The 13,666-nt window shown below is 53.5% G+C and overlaps 4 protein-coding genes across 4 annotated transcripts; 2 read left to right on the top strand and 2 right to left on the bottom strand.

The window, feature by feature from the left end:
* Positions 1-161: 161 nt before the first annotated feature.
* CTAM01_04278 (Spb1 domain-containing protein) lies at positions 162-2,955 on the top strand (the record flags this gene model as incomplete). The annotated part of the gene is made up of 4 exons (XM_060520308.1): positions 162-329; positions 391-2,248; positions 2,331-2,765; positions 2,837-2,955. 4 exons carry the CDS (start codon positions 162-164, stop codon positions 2,953-2,955), a joined length of 2,580 nt encoding a protein of 859 aa, XP_060384953.1.
* A 667-nt stretch (positions 2,956-3,622) lies between these two features.
* Positions 3,623-4,378, bottom strand: CTAM01_04277 (uncharacterized protein; the record flags this gene model as incomplete). The annotated part of the gene is made up of 1 exon (XM_060520307.1): positions 3,623-4,378. One exon carries the CDS (start codon positions 4,376-4,378, stop codon positions 3,623-3,625), a length of 756 nt encoding a protein of 251 aa, XP_060384952.1.
* A 1,496-nt stretch (positions 4,379-5,874) lies between these two features.
* On the bottom strand, positions 5,875-6,366 carry CTAM01_04276 (uncharacterized protein; the record flags this gene model as incomplete). Its single annotated transcript, XM_060520306.1, has 1 exon — positions 5,875-6,366. One exon carries the CDS (start codon positions 6,364-6,366, stop codon positions 5,875-5,877), a length of 492 nt encoding a protein of 163 aa, XP_060384951.1.
* Positions 6,367-8,174: 1,808 nt separating this feature from the next.
* Positions 8,175-8,480, top strand: CTAM01_04275 (uncharacterized protein; the record flags this gene model as incomplete). Its single annotated transcript, XM_060520305.1, has 1 exon — positions 8,175-8,480. One exon carries the CDS (start codon positions 8,175-8,177, stop codon positions 8,478-8,480), a length of 306 nt encoding a protein of 101 aa, XP_060384950.1.
* Positions 8,481-13,666: the final 5,186 nt, after the last annotated feature.

Here is a 13,666-nt window from a genome sequence, read left to right as displayed (position 1 = left end):
AAAAATTCTGAGAGAAGGGACGTTGCGAAAGTCGAGGCGGCGGGGCGGGTCCGAAATCCGATAATCCTGCAGAGAAGGACGCCCTTTGGCTGCAGAAGAGCTTCCCAACTCTCGCAAAGACTACCCCGTGCATCTCGACTTGGCCTCGCCTTCCAGACAAGATGGCGATCCAGAAGAAGCACGGAAAAGGACGTTTGGATAAGTGGTACAAACTTGCCAAGGAGAAGGGATACCGCGCCAGAGCAGCGTTCAAGCTGATCCAGCTGAACAAGAAATATGGCTTCTTAGAGAAGAGCAAGGTCGTCGTCGATCTTTGCGCTGCGCCCGGTGTAAGCTCCTTCACGTCAATGATAACCCAATCGCAAAGATCTTCTTGCTAATATTTCACAGTCATGGTGTCAAGTTGCAGCGGAAACGTGCCCCGTCGGCGCCCTGATTGTCGGTGTCGATCTGTCACCCATCAAGCCAATTCCCAAGGTCATCACCTTCCAAAGCGATATTACGACCGAGAAATGTCGAGCCACGATTCGATCGCATCTCAAGACATGGAAGGCAGACTGTGTTCTCCACGATGGTGCGCCCAACGTCGGTACTGCGTGGAACCAGGATTCGTTCAACCAGGCCGAGCTGGTGCTGCAGTCGATGAAGCTTGCGACGGAATTTTTGGCTGAGGGCGGTACCTTTGTCACCAAGGTCTTCCGATCCAAGGACTACAACCCCCTGCTGTGGGTCTTCAACCAGCTCTTCACAAAGGTCGAGGCGACCAAGCCCCCTTCCTCGAGAAACGTGTCTGCCGAAATCTTCGTCGTCTGCAAGGGCTTCAAGGCCCCGAAGCGCATCGATCCCCGATTCCTCGACCCCCGTGCCGTCTTCGCCGAGCTCAAGGACGCGACCCCGAACAACGAGGCCAAGGTGTACAACCCGGAGCAGAAGAAGCGCAAGCGTGAGGGTTACGAGGAGGGTGATTACACACAACACAAGGTCGTCTCCGCGAGCGAATTCATCCAAACCGCTGACCCCATTGCAATTCTCGGTCAAACCAATCAGTTGTCTTTTGACCAGCCGGCAAACGGAGACGTGGCGCTCGCCGCGCTGGACAAGCTTCCTGAAACGACAGACGAGATCCGCAGGAGTTGCGCAGACTTGAAGGTCCTCGGAAGAAAAGAGTTCAAGCAATTGTTGAAATGGCGTCTCAAGGTAAGGGAAATCTTTGGTTTCCCAACCAAGAAGACGACGCAGGAGAAGAAGTCCCTGCAAGATCAGGTGGGCGAGGAGGTCGCAGAGATCGAGTCCATGGACGAGGAGCTGCGGATTCAACAGGAGCTGGAGGCGCTCAAGAACAAGGACGACTCCAAGAAGAAGAAGGAGAGGAGGAAGGAGAACGAGAAGAAGCAGAAGGACATTGTGCGCATGCAGATGAACATGACGGCGCCAATGGACATTGGTATGGAGCAAACCGGACCCCTCGGCCCGGACGCCATGTTTGCATTGAAGACAGCCGACAAGGCCGGCGGCATCAACAAGATCTCCCGCGGCAAGATGGCGCTTCTCAAGGAGAGTGAGAAGAAGTCCAAGGAGGCCGAAGCCGGGATCGTGTACTCTGACTCCGAGAGCGACCCAGAGGAGGACCGCCTCGAGCGCGAGCTGGACGGCATGTACGACAACTTCAAGGAGCGCAAGGCGGCGGCCGATGCCAAGTGGCGCGCCAAGCGAGCTCGCGAAGAGCACGAGGACGGCGAATGGGAGGGTGTTTCGGGCGGCGAACAGAGCGACAGCGATGAGGACATGGAAATGGACTCTGACAGCTCCGACGATGACGAGGACGAAGATGACGATGCGAGCGGAAAGCCCCTGGTGACGGACCTGGACAGCACAGCCGAGAGCGGTAACCTATCGAAGCGCGCATCGGCTTTCTTCGGGCAAGATATCTTCAAGGATATCGATATGGGAGATGTTGACGACGAGGACTGGGGCGTCGACAACAAGCCTGCTGAAGAGGAGCCAAAACCGAAGAAGGCCAAGACAGAAAAGGAGGACAAGAAGAAGGCAAAGGAAGAAAAGGCCAAGGCAGCTGAGGAAAAGCAGAAGGCTAAGGACGAGAAGAAGAAGGCCAAGGAGGCGAAGCAGAAGGCTTCCGACGGCTTCGGCTCAGATTCCGAGAGCGAAGACGATGCTGGCTTTGAGGTCGTCAAGAACCAAGAGGAAGACTGGGAGAACCAGGAGAAGAGACGGCCGGACGGCAGACTCGGTAAGTCCAGCTACCTACCTCTGGACTCATCTTGTCCAATCCATCGTGGAGAGAAGAACAATTTGTACTGACAAGTCACCAGACATCGACATCATCACAGCCGAGGCCATGACGCTCGCCCACCAGCTCGCGACGGGCGAAAAGACCAAACAGGACCTCATGGACGACGGCTTCAACAAGTGGGCCCTCAAGGACCGCGACGGCCTTCCGGACTGGTTCATCGACGACGAGTCGAAGCACGACAAGCAGCAGAAGCCCATCACCAAAGCCGCGGCGGCGGCCATCCGCGAGAAGCTGCGCGCCTACAACGCGCGGCCCATCAAAAAGGTGCGCGAGGCCAAGGCGCGCAAGAAGTTCAAGACGGCGCAGCGCCTCGAGAAGCTCAAGAAGAAGTCAGACTCGCTTGCCAACGAGGAGGGCATGACGGAGAAGGAAAAGGCCGAGAGCATCGCCAAGCTCATGGCCAAGGCGGGCAAGGTCAAGAGGAGACCCAAGCCTACTCTTATTATCGCCAGGGGTGAGTCTTTTTTCCCCTTTCTCTATCAAAAGTATCGTACATGTTCTTCCATTTGCTAACCACACGTATAGGTGCCAACCGTGGTATCCAGGGTCGTCCCAAGGGCGTCAAGGGTCGGTACACGATTGTGGATTCACGAATGAAGAAGGACCTGAGGGCGCAAAAGAGGCTAGCCAAGAAGAAGAAATAGACGTTAATGTCGGTAGATTGCCGACCTCATCATCCCGGGATGATGTTCCAATTCTGTTTGTCAAAACAAAGCATGGCTGGGAAATCAGGCGCATCAATGTGTTAATGGAAAAAAAGCTCACGGCGGATCTGCGTATGTGTGTAAAAAAGTCTTGGCATGGATGTGCATCATCGTGTGTCTTTTTTGTGCATTATCGTATCGTTAAGTAGAAAAAAGTCGTTAAACGGGGAAAAAAAAGATTTGAGATCACCATGGCTAAATGACGTTACCCCCGACCGCCATTGTACGCGCGCCTCTATCCAAAGGAGGAAGGGAATCATGAGAATATGCCGCCGCCGAAAAAAAGCAAAACAAAAGTCTGGTACCGAGCACCACATGCTGCATATCTTACAGCAGCTTGAATGAGATCTTGACAAGTGAGGCGGAAGGATGCGAACGCCGTCCTCTTCTTTCTCCCAGAAACCGTTTGCTCTCTCGCCTCTCGACATCGTACAGCTCTTCCTGCGCCTGCATGTGTATTCGTACCGCCGTTTGTAGAACCGAAGGGGGAAGGGAAAAAACGCCGAATGCTGTCCTGCGAAATGCAAAATGCCTCCTCTTCTTTTGCCACCGCCGCCGCCGCCACTGCCGCCGCCATTATAAGCGTGTCATGACTTCGGCCTGGATTCTAGTCGTCCTCCTGCTTGATCCTCACTTCCTGGTCCTGGTCCTGGTCCGGTGCCCGTGGACCCAACATCCAATCTTGCATGGCGAGCCACTCACTCCATTGGGTTTCCGCACTCTGGATTTCCTTTTCGGTGACATTAGATAAAGGTCGGAGGAAGGGAACTTGCTGCTCGCCGTCCATGTCGTAGTGCGACTTCACCTTGAGCCAAGTGTCGCTCTTGGCGGCAAACATGTAGTTGCGGCGCTCAGCTTCGTGCATTGGGCCGATGCCGCCGAGCCAATCGTCACCGAAGAAGCCGTATAAGACGGCGGGATAATCGAAACCGGTCACCACCAAGCGCCGAATGTACGGCGTCAGCGTTGCATGCGTAGAAGACGGCAATTGGGCGTTCATTGGCATCTTGCCGGCGGCTCGAGCCGTGGACGGGGTCGAGGGCCCGGGCCCGGCGGGGGAGTTGGGACCGGTGTGTTTGGAGGACAATACCGGGTTGTGGGCCTTTTGAAACGGGAGTTGAATGTTGACAAAGGCTGCCACAGCCTGAATGGGCCCGGTGTACTGGGCATGATCCAAGAAATAGCGGAGGCATGATTGGAACTTTGGATACCATTCAAAGATGTCGAATTGGGACTGTTGGAACGGCTGAAAAGGGGGCCCATTGAGCGGAGGAGCACCTTGGTGACCGGTGAAGGCATGGCCTACCTGTGCATACTCAAAGCCCGAGGCTGCGGATGAGCCGCTCGAGTGGTGGTATGCCATGAGTCCTCAACAGGAGGACGAAAGGCTGCTGCGGGAGCAGGTGCCTTATCCGGAATTAGCCCTCGTCGTCGGCGATGACGGCGAATTGGGTGCTGGCGGCCGCGTTCTGGCGGTATCAGACGCTGATAGAACCAGAGAGCGGCAGGCGGTAGCCGGAGAAAAGGGATGGCAACGACTGTTGCGCGACGGGAAGAGGGCGGAGAGGGCGAGTAAGAGAGCTTCAGATGGAAAGAACAACAGAGCAGCCGGACGATGCAACCTCGTACGTGATTGTGTCTAATAACACGGCGTCCGACGAGGTTGCAAGATTTGGTTGCGATGTTGTGTCTTCTGTGTCTTCTGTCTCAGGGTCGACTCGGAGGTTGGCAGAGAATTTGAAAGAAGGTCGGTCGGAGGCACAGATCTGACGCTGATCAGGCAAGGAAGACATGCGGGACGGGGAGGAGAGGGAGGAGCAGGACCACATGCGGAGCCAGACCTGCATGGAGATGGAGTCGGAGAAGCAATGACAGCACCCAACGGAATAAGGGTTCTCGGTCCAGGGCTTGTCAGAGCACGGGATATGACGAGCGAAAGAAACGTCGACGATGGAACATGGGACGGGACGCCGGCCGACTTTAATATACTCTGGACAGTGTGCAAGAAGTTTGCCTGTATCCGTACGAGGGGAGGGGTGGAGGGGAGGAGAGGAAAAAATTATGTACGGGTGAGTGAAATGGTCCCTTGTTTTTCTTTCCCTTGCCTTGCCTTTCTCTTTTTAAGGTGGTGCTTGAGGTTGAGGAAAATGGACGGGGCGCCCACCCCGTAGAATAAGGTACATGATAGGAAAGGAAGGGTAGCAGAGAGAGAAAGGGAAAAGGGACCAAAAAAAAAGTATGGCGACGAAGCGGAATGAGGTGGTCGGAGGGTAAGGTACATGCTAGGTGCAGCAGGGGCAGAGCCGAGGAGAGGGTACCTACATCAAAATGTGACATGGCTACCTACCGCAACTTGGGTCGAGATCGCGTCTGCACCCACGGCACACCAATCCGGTGAAGCAGGAGAGGAGGAGGAGGAGGAGCAAAAGGCACACACACACATACATACATACATACATGCATACAAGGGGGGAAAGAGGAGGGACGGGGCGGAAACAAGCAAAAGGCGGCGGTGGTCGTTGTGGTCGTTATGTGTGTTCGGTCCGGGCATGGCATGTACCTCTACCTGTTTGTCTACTTGCCCATCCACCGCCCACTCGGGCCTATGGGTATTATGGGTGCATGATCCGGGAGAATCTTGAGCGTGTAGATAGAAACGTGTGAGGTCAACTGCCTCAGGTAGGACGGAATGAAAATAGGTAGGCGGGATGACAGCCCAGAACAGGAGAAGAAGAAAGTACCTGCGAATTGGTAGTAAGGTAGGCACGGTAGCCCGGTAGTTAGGCAATCCGGTAGGTTTGGGGATAGGTAGCGCGTTGCCATCCCGTTGATAGCGTAGCTAGATAAGTGGGAATGGGGCTAGGAAGTCGAGTAGTGTGTGAGAGGCGTGTGATGTTGGTTGGCGCGGCGCAGGCGCAGGCGCAGGCACAAGCACCGGTATGGCTTCGTGTGGTGTTGGTGGTGGTTGTTGTCGCCGTGGTTGTGGTGTAGTTGCATCTGCATACATCTCACCTCCAGGAACCTCCAGGAACTTCCTTCATTGTGTGCGCAATGGAATGTTTCGCCAGGGAGGTGTGGGAGCACCGACCAGAAGACTGGATGAGGGAGGAGACGGAGAGGCGGGACGAGCCCGGAGGCGTTTGGGTAAGGTATTTGTGGGGTGATAGGCCCGTGTCGACCCTTTTCAGGGTCTGCTCTGCCCTTCAGCGCCTGCGTGAGCGTCTGCCTCTGCGTCTCCGTGACAGTGTGGAAATAGTGTTTGCGCCGGCTTGTCCGTCGTCCTCGCCGCCGTCGGAAGAGAAGGGTGGCACGGATGATGGCGAGTGGAGATGCTAGGTGGTATCCGTACATTGGTAAAGGCGGCTGGCGGAAGGAAATGGGGCCTTCCATCTCATTCTCGGCCACCAACCTAAATCTGTTCAAACTCATTAGTGGCAGAATGGAAGAATGAGAGACAAGACTTACGAAACATGACTGAACGAGAGATCATAGACAAGATGGCAGGGAATTCCGATCGAGGGGCGGGAAACCATCAATATCGACAAATGTCTTCCACAGTGGTCTCACACAATGAGTGTTCGCACTTGTGTCCGTAGAATAAGAAGCTGGAGAATGATCGCTGGGGCATCTTGGTAAAGTATTGCGAGGAAACGGGCACAGGTTTATCGAAATTGGGTAACTGTATCCGTACCCGTACAGTTCTCAACCCAAGCAACCCCGGGCGGAAATGATGGATCATGGTAACCCCAGCCATGGATATTACTGATTGTGCGGATACTCCGGACCGGAATTCCCATTATTTTGTTATGAATCCCATGCCGGATCTGCGATGATCTAGATAGTCAGTAACTGCAACTTTCCTCGAACAAAGAGACAACGCTTACTTGAACTTTGTCGTCGGCGATACGAAGACGCAGGAGGGTTGTGAGGAAGTAGACGCAGAGCAGGGGTGCCAAGGCTAAGCACTTCAGCCGGAGTTGAGGCCGGGAAAGACATCATTGGACGAAGCGTTGCATGAGGCGGTATGAGATGAAGGGCGGGATCCCTGGCGGTTGGCAGTAGGGCGCATCTGTTAGCTGAAGCCTAGGTAGCAGTAAAGACGCTTGGTCGAAAAGATGAGGAAGAAAACACTGGATGCATACCTGTTGCTAGCCTTCCCTTGATTTAGGTTAACCCAAGGTAGGTGACTTGGACAGGTCAGGTTTTTCCTCAGATATCTTAGATTGAGGTAATCGACGTCAGGAAGGGGCGTGAAATGAGAGAAGGTGCCGACTTTGTCCTCCTTTCTTACCTACCTACCTTGTGTGTCTGCCTACCGATACTACGTACCGTACCTAGTGAAGTGCGTACCTACCTTCGAGCAACATCTTCCCCATATTGGACCAGCAAGCCCGGGCCACCCATACAATCCTAGTACGTACCTCATCTAGCCCTAAGGTAAGGTAGGTACCTTACCTAGGTATACGTACCCATGAACCAGCTGCGCAAGGTTCCAGACGTCCACCTGCCTTCCATCCAACCTTGAAAATGACCAAACACATTCCAACTGCACACTTTGTCCCATACGCCATGGCAATTTCTGCCTCTCGCACGAACACGGGAGTCCCGTACCCGAAGCCAAAGTAGAGGGCTCGTTTGTCCGGAGAGACATCTATTGGCTCTCCCATCTCCGCTGTCCGATTGCCTGAGTCTTGACGTAGATGCAGGTTCAGATCTCAGGTACCGCGGAATCCCTGCCATCCTAGTGTTGGACGTCTGTGTCTTACACGACAGTGGAACAAGATCACGAACACACGGGAACCACACACCACCTCCATCCATGAACCAGCCCGGAATCTGAGCATTGAGATGAAGAGCGCGGCCGTCTGCCAGCTCAATCCCCTCACTCCCAACCGTGGCCTTCTCAACTTCTCTGCACTTCACCCCTAGCCCCTGCCTGCCACCTGGACGACTGCAAAGAAAAGGAAAGAAAAAGAAAAGAAGAAATCTGAAGAACAATCGAGACACGAGTCCACCAGTCAATCGTCGGTCATACGCATTTCCCCCACCCCTTTCTCGCCTCTTCCATCCGACTCCGATATCATGACTGGATCTTGCCTGGCTTGGCTACCACCTCGAGCAGGGTGGGCAATCCCCTTGTTGTCTCCGAGAGCCTGCCTATGCGCATTAGCGAGCTTGAAGCGCCAAACGATCTTTGGTCGTTTCCGCCTTGGAATCTATTAGCCCTCTCTCTTCTCATCAAAACCGTCTTCACCTCGGTCGAAAGGCTGCAATCACGCATCCAAGCATCCGAGCCTCGAGATAGCCGAAGGAATTTTCCTGGCGCACGGCGCAAGGTCCTTTCGCCGATTCGAGCCTTCTTCGTGTCCCACGCTCATTGTGTTTGCCATCCTCCGGCCAATCCAGTCTTATATTCGTCAACTATTTCGCTTCCTTTGTTATCCGTATTCTCTCGAGAGACTTGATTGTCGAGGGTGCGACAAGCCGACTAGACTCTGGGGGAAACACTACACGCCAGTGGTCGGCTAGTAAGACTAATCGATGGGCGCCGAAGAATAAGCAAGCAAACGGCCAGGCTAAGACGATGTCACTGGTGCAAGCCAACGAAGCCACCAGTCCTGGCTGCGTCTCACGCCAGGGCACTTTGGGGAACATCACCGCCGCAGGCGACTACTCAATGACGATGTCTTTCAGCTGCCCTTGCACCACTGAAAAAGTGACGAACGAAGCAGCCCATGGGAGCAGAGCCAGACCAATATCAGTTCACAACCATGGGCGCGGCATCAAAGCTCCGGTTAGCCGGCCCCATTGCTCAGCTGCCTAAGTATTTTAGCGGATCATGCAACAACCCGGATCAGGCGCGTCCGGTCGAGTCCGCTGAGGCATGCAAGACTCTCCTCCAAGCGCCCAACGAACCGCAGATTTCGTTGCATCTTCCGGTCGAGTGCAGGCGTGGGGAACGCATCTAAGCCAAGACCCATTACATAAGGCGTAACGGCTTGGGTACACCAAACCAGATACGTTCTTTCGACTCTCACGCGCCGACGTTTCGATGTTGTCAGTACGGAGTACACATATAGATATTCCTTCCATGTATCACCAATACACCAACTTGCGAGGTCTGCAGTTCCACATGGAGTCGCGTTTTCCATTTATTTTCGGGCCTTGTCCTACACAAAGGTTACTTACTCAAGCAATGGCCGCTATATCGACGGGTTGCATTCGCAAGTCATCGTGACCCCGCCGATCTAGCAGAATTCTCCCACAAGATCGTGTTGCACAACATGGCTTCTTGCTGTATCTCGGACCAGAAACGCGTACATCGGTCTCTTACGTCGACGAGAACATCAGTTTGGACTGCGGACGAAGCCGTGAGCGACAGACGTGCGTGGTGGCAGGGATTCAACCCCTGCTCCGGCCGAGAAGTGAATGAACGGGGCCAACCTGATTCTCGACCTCAAGCCGCTACCTAAATGTCTCTTGCTTGTATCCGTACAGTAGGTAACGCTGAGCCAAGGGCTCTTTGATCTGTCTGATTCGGTGCGTCCTCATGCTGCTATAGACATTCGGAACAGAAGCACAGAAGCTCATTGGATTAAGCAGGAAGCTGGACGAACTAGTGGCTCGGTCGACCGAGACATTGTCAACTTGTCTGTCTCTGAAAGATCATCCCCAAGTTGATCTCCCGTCTGGCCATCTGCCCGGTCCCAATATTCGATTCGTCTTCTCTGGCAGATCTGGTTCGACCGACTAGGGCTCGGAGCATCCCCTTGGCCTACCAACCAACGTATCCCCGAGCCAACCCATACTCCCCTACCACACGTCCTTGTTCCGTCTCGCAGTCAGAGTCCAGCTCCAAAATGTACACGCGCGCCCCAACGAGACCCGATTCCAAATACATTAGCCTCCCTCAACTCTAGTCATCCATCAAGTTTTTCCTAGAATGAGCAGGCTGTCATGCCACCCTCACCTCGGGACAGCCGCAGTTGCTCTTCGGACCACTCATCGAAAACGGTTAGGATTATGAGAGCCCTACATGCGTGCTACCAAATACCCTTGGGTTCGGCTATCGACGACGCGATATTAGCGATGCAAACTCCAAGGCGAGCCGAATTTGCTGCCTTCAGGTCCTAACACCTTGTCTTCAGAGTACCTAGTGGCCCTGTTGGCCTTAGCGATGGTTCCCGATTTAATTCTCCGACCCCAACTAGCAACGCTTGGTCATTCGTGGCCCATGCCTAGCAAAAGTTCGCCGGCATCAGCTCTCGCCCGTCATATGTGATACTGCCCGACTGGTAGGGGCGGCCAGTGCCACCTCTCCACGTCCTGCACCTTGACAAATATACCTAGATGGGTAGGTAGATGGATGTAAAGGACAGCCACCGCACCAGTCGTCTGAGACAACATACTCTTTGATATCCACCGATAAGCATGGCGCTACGAGTCAGAGCAGCTTAGCATCACGGGAACGATCTACAGGGGCATCAGACAGCCGCCTTGCAGATTCCACATTATGCTCTACCATGGCTCTGGTCCCTGTGCCCCTCGAAGAGCACCCGGCGTTGCGCCATCATTGTGGCATGTACTCCGTAGCGATTCCAAAGCTGCAAGGACCAGTGGGATTTGTCGTCATACAGTGGGCAGAACTTTGAAAAAGCATCTACGTCAAGATTCCGCTTTCGCCAAGAAGGATACTGATAGACGCCTCGATCGATGCGTCAATCTTGCTTTGGTCTGCTAAAGACGTCCCTCTAAGCTCTCGGCCCAGTACATCGGTTTGACTGCCATTCTCACTGCCAACCACCCATCCTACCACCATACCTGAACATCCAGCCTCTTGAGCAACCAGATACAATACATCTAGGTCGAGAACGCAGTTCTGGCAGACCCCCCGTCGAGCAAGAGACATGCAGCTAGCCGGCTGGATGTGCTCGGAATATGCAGTCGATGCCGCCAACCCTCATGTACGATCGGCCACCAGCCCTCACCGACTTCCCTTACTTAGTTGCCAACCCTGGCTATCAGCTAGCGGCCTTTTAGTGGTGCGACATGCAAAGCACAGAACGGCGGCGCCTATTGAGATCTCGGGGTCCCGGATCTGGCCACAGCATCGTTCCAGTCAGACGGTAGCTTTTCAGGGTCTGCATGTACTACATCATCAACTTTCATGTGGTGGGCAACAAAGATCAGCTCGAAGATGCGCAGCATGTGTGCTATGCTCTGTCGGAAGTAGCGGCCGATACCAAATGGTCCAGTGCATTCGATGCGGCTTGACATTCCGACATCCCCAATTCGCGAGAAGCCGAGTTCAAGGCCTCGCATAGCTTCTGATCGAATATGTACGGCATAGGTTCAGTGCTAAGGTCACGAATAGCACTCTTCTACCTCTGGCGTGCCGGCCAGGGATCCTGGTTGGCCTGTATATTGGTGAGTTGGCCACCATTCTTAGCCCCTGCTTGACGTCGGGATCTTGAGACGCTCCAACCCTGCACACTTCATCTCAACCTTGAGGCTCTGCGAACTACACGTCTCTGAATATTTGGACGACATTATCGACAAGCAGCTATTGCTTCCACTTGTCGCTGCGCCTTCGGGCCTAAGCGGAACTTCACACCATCAAGGACCGGCGCTTCAGGAACCATTAGCGTGATCAGACGCTTTCACCGTTCCCTCGAACAACGGTCTGTCAGCCGTGGTGTATGGTCAGACAGACAAAGCTGGAAGGAAACGGGACCGTTTACGCCAACCCCACTGAGATCCACGGCATAATCACAGACCAGTACCTTAATCACACGAACCATGACTTCAAGGTTAAGAGAGGCCCATCATTGTCTCCAAATGTACTTACAGCTATGCCAGCAACTTCTGTTGCCTGCGTCTAGCACATCCTCTGGAAATCCACGCACTCCTTCTGTAGCCCAGTAGTTGCCAAATTCCAGCCCTTGGCTCATTGTCTCGGGCTATACGGATCTTGCACGGACTAGGCACTCATCGCTACAGAATCGAAGTAGCTTTGGCCACAATTTACTTGTGTCCTGCGAGATGCTTCAACTATGTCACAGTGGTACGATTATACATTCATGGTTTCACAGAGGACCAGACGTTACCCCTGCAGGACTCGGTATGTTACAAATGGTCCATCATGTACGAGTGTCGCACAGCTGAGGGTCCAAAACGGGATGCAGTTCATTTCCGAGGGGTGATGAACTCTCTCGGAAGCTGGGAGTTGCTCGCGAGTTGAATTTGGAATGTTGGGCTATGTTGGATCCTAATTGACTTCATGTGTAGGCTGGAAGAAATTCAGCGATAACCATCGAGTTGCACGGGGTCACCGTGTCGACGACTTGCTGTCGTTCGCGGCTTCGCCTAGCCGAGCGGATGTAGGCAATGAACTCCGAATGGCACGAAAAGAAAGCTCACGGTGGAAATACGATAGGATTCAAGGCTATCCTCCTGCTCACTTGCAATCGGACCAGACCGGCAAAGGCACAGTAACGCTTGTGTAAGCTTCTGACCCGACACCGTCATTGTCTATCCAGCTGCGTGCCTTCACGCCGATCCATCTCGGTTCTTCATCAGACAGTCCTTTGACCCTGCAACTTTCGGAAACTTTTATTGCCATTTCGTGTGGTAGTTGAGAGGCTACGGCCGGTGGCGCGCCGCAAAAGCCGTCCATGGTGCTCATCATCGCCCCAATACCGATTCAGACGCTCTTCTTTAGAAACCGCCATCGAAGTTTCTGACAAATTTGTGTCCAATTCTATAGCTGATGTCACGCCGTTGCTTTATATACTGCGTCGTCTCGAATTGCCGCTGTGGCATTCGATGGCCTAGCAAGCTAGGGGTATCCATCGTCCGAGATGGCGTTGGTTACCGATGTCAAATTTGCCGATTTGGTATCTTTCCAGAACATCCGATGATCGACCGGATCATTCAAAGAAGAGACGTCCGCGACGTGGCCTGATCGGTCGTTCCTCGATGCTAACTCAGATCGACTTGCCAGCGAGGACTAGGTACAGTGAGATGGAGACGATCTTGAAGCCACTCCAAGCCATGACCAGTTCTTATCAATGAGCAAACAGGCCACAACGTAGTCCAGCGTTAGGACTCAAGCGCCTTCGATTTCATACCGTTGTCTCCGCTTCGCGGCTCAAGAATCAGCCGCTTCCCGCGTCACGAGAGAACGATCGTGGGAAGTTCTGAAAGTCACTGCCTCATATGGCCACATTTGATCTCTAGGAACCGTTTTCATTATGCCAATCGACAGCTCGACTTCTTGTCGGGTCGCCCGTCAGTTGTGAATCGCGACTCATTGCTACACGGTAAAATTGTCAAGCGTTGATACTCGTCAAGTGTTGGTTGGAACTGACTCTCTAAACTAAATAGCCGTAGCAAATCACCTCGGTTGTTTACCATTTTCACCGAAATGGAACGAAAAGAAAGCTGAAGTGAGATTTTGATATCAGACAACGAGCCTCTCGATTTTCTAAGCCACTCGGCGGTTCGATCATTTGGAGAATACCTAATGAGATATTGCGAAAGACCCTGCTGGTTTTCTTCTTGTTTCATATGCATTGTTTTGGAAAACGAGATGATGATCTACTCCGTATAAGCATACCATGCTAACTATGTTTTCTGATAGATCACATAC

This window comes from Colletotrichum tamarilloi (assembly GCF_030869305.1).
Source record: "Colletotrichum tamarilloi strain Tom-12 chromosome Unknown Scaffold_10.1, whole genome shotgun sequence".
NCBI classification, from domain to species: domain Eukaryota; kingdom Fungi; phylum Ascomycota; class Sordariomycetes; order Glomerellales; family Glomerellaceae; genus Colletotrichum; species Colletotrichum tamarilloi.
Note: the sequence above shows the minus strand (reverse complement) of the source record. Positions and strands in the feature narration are given on the sequence as shown.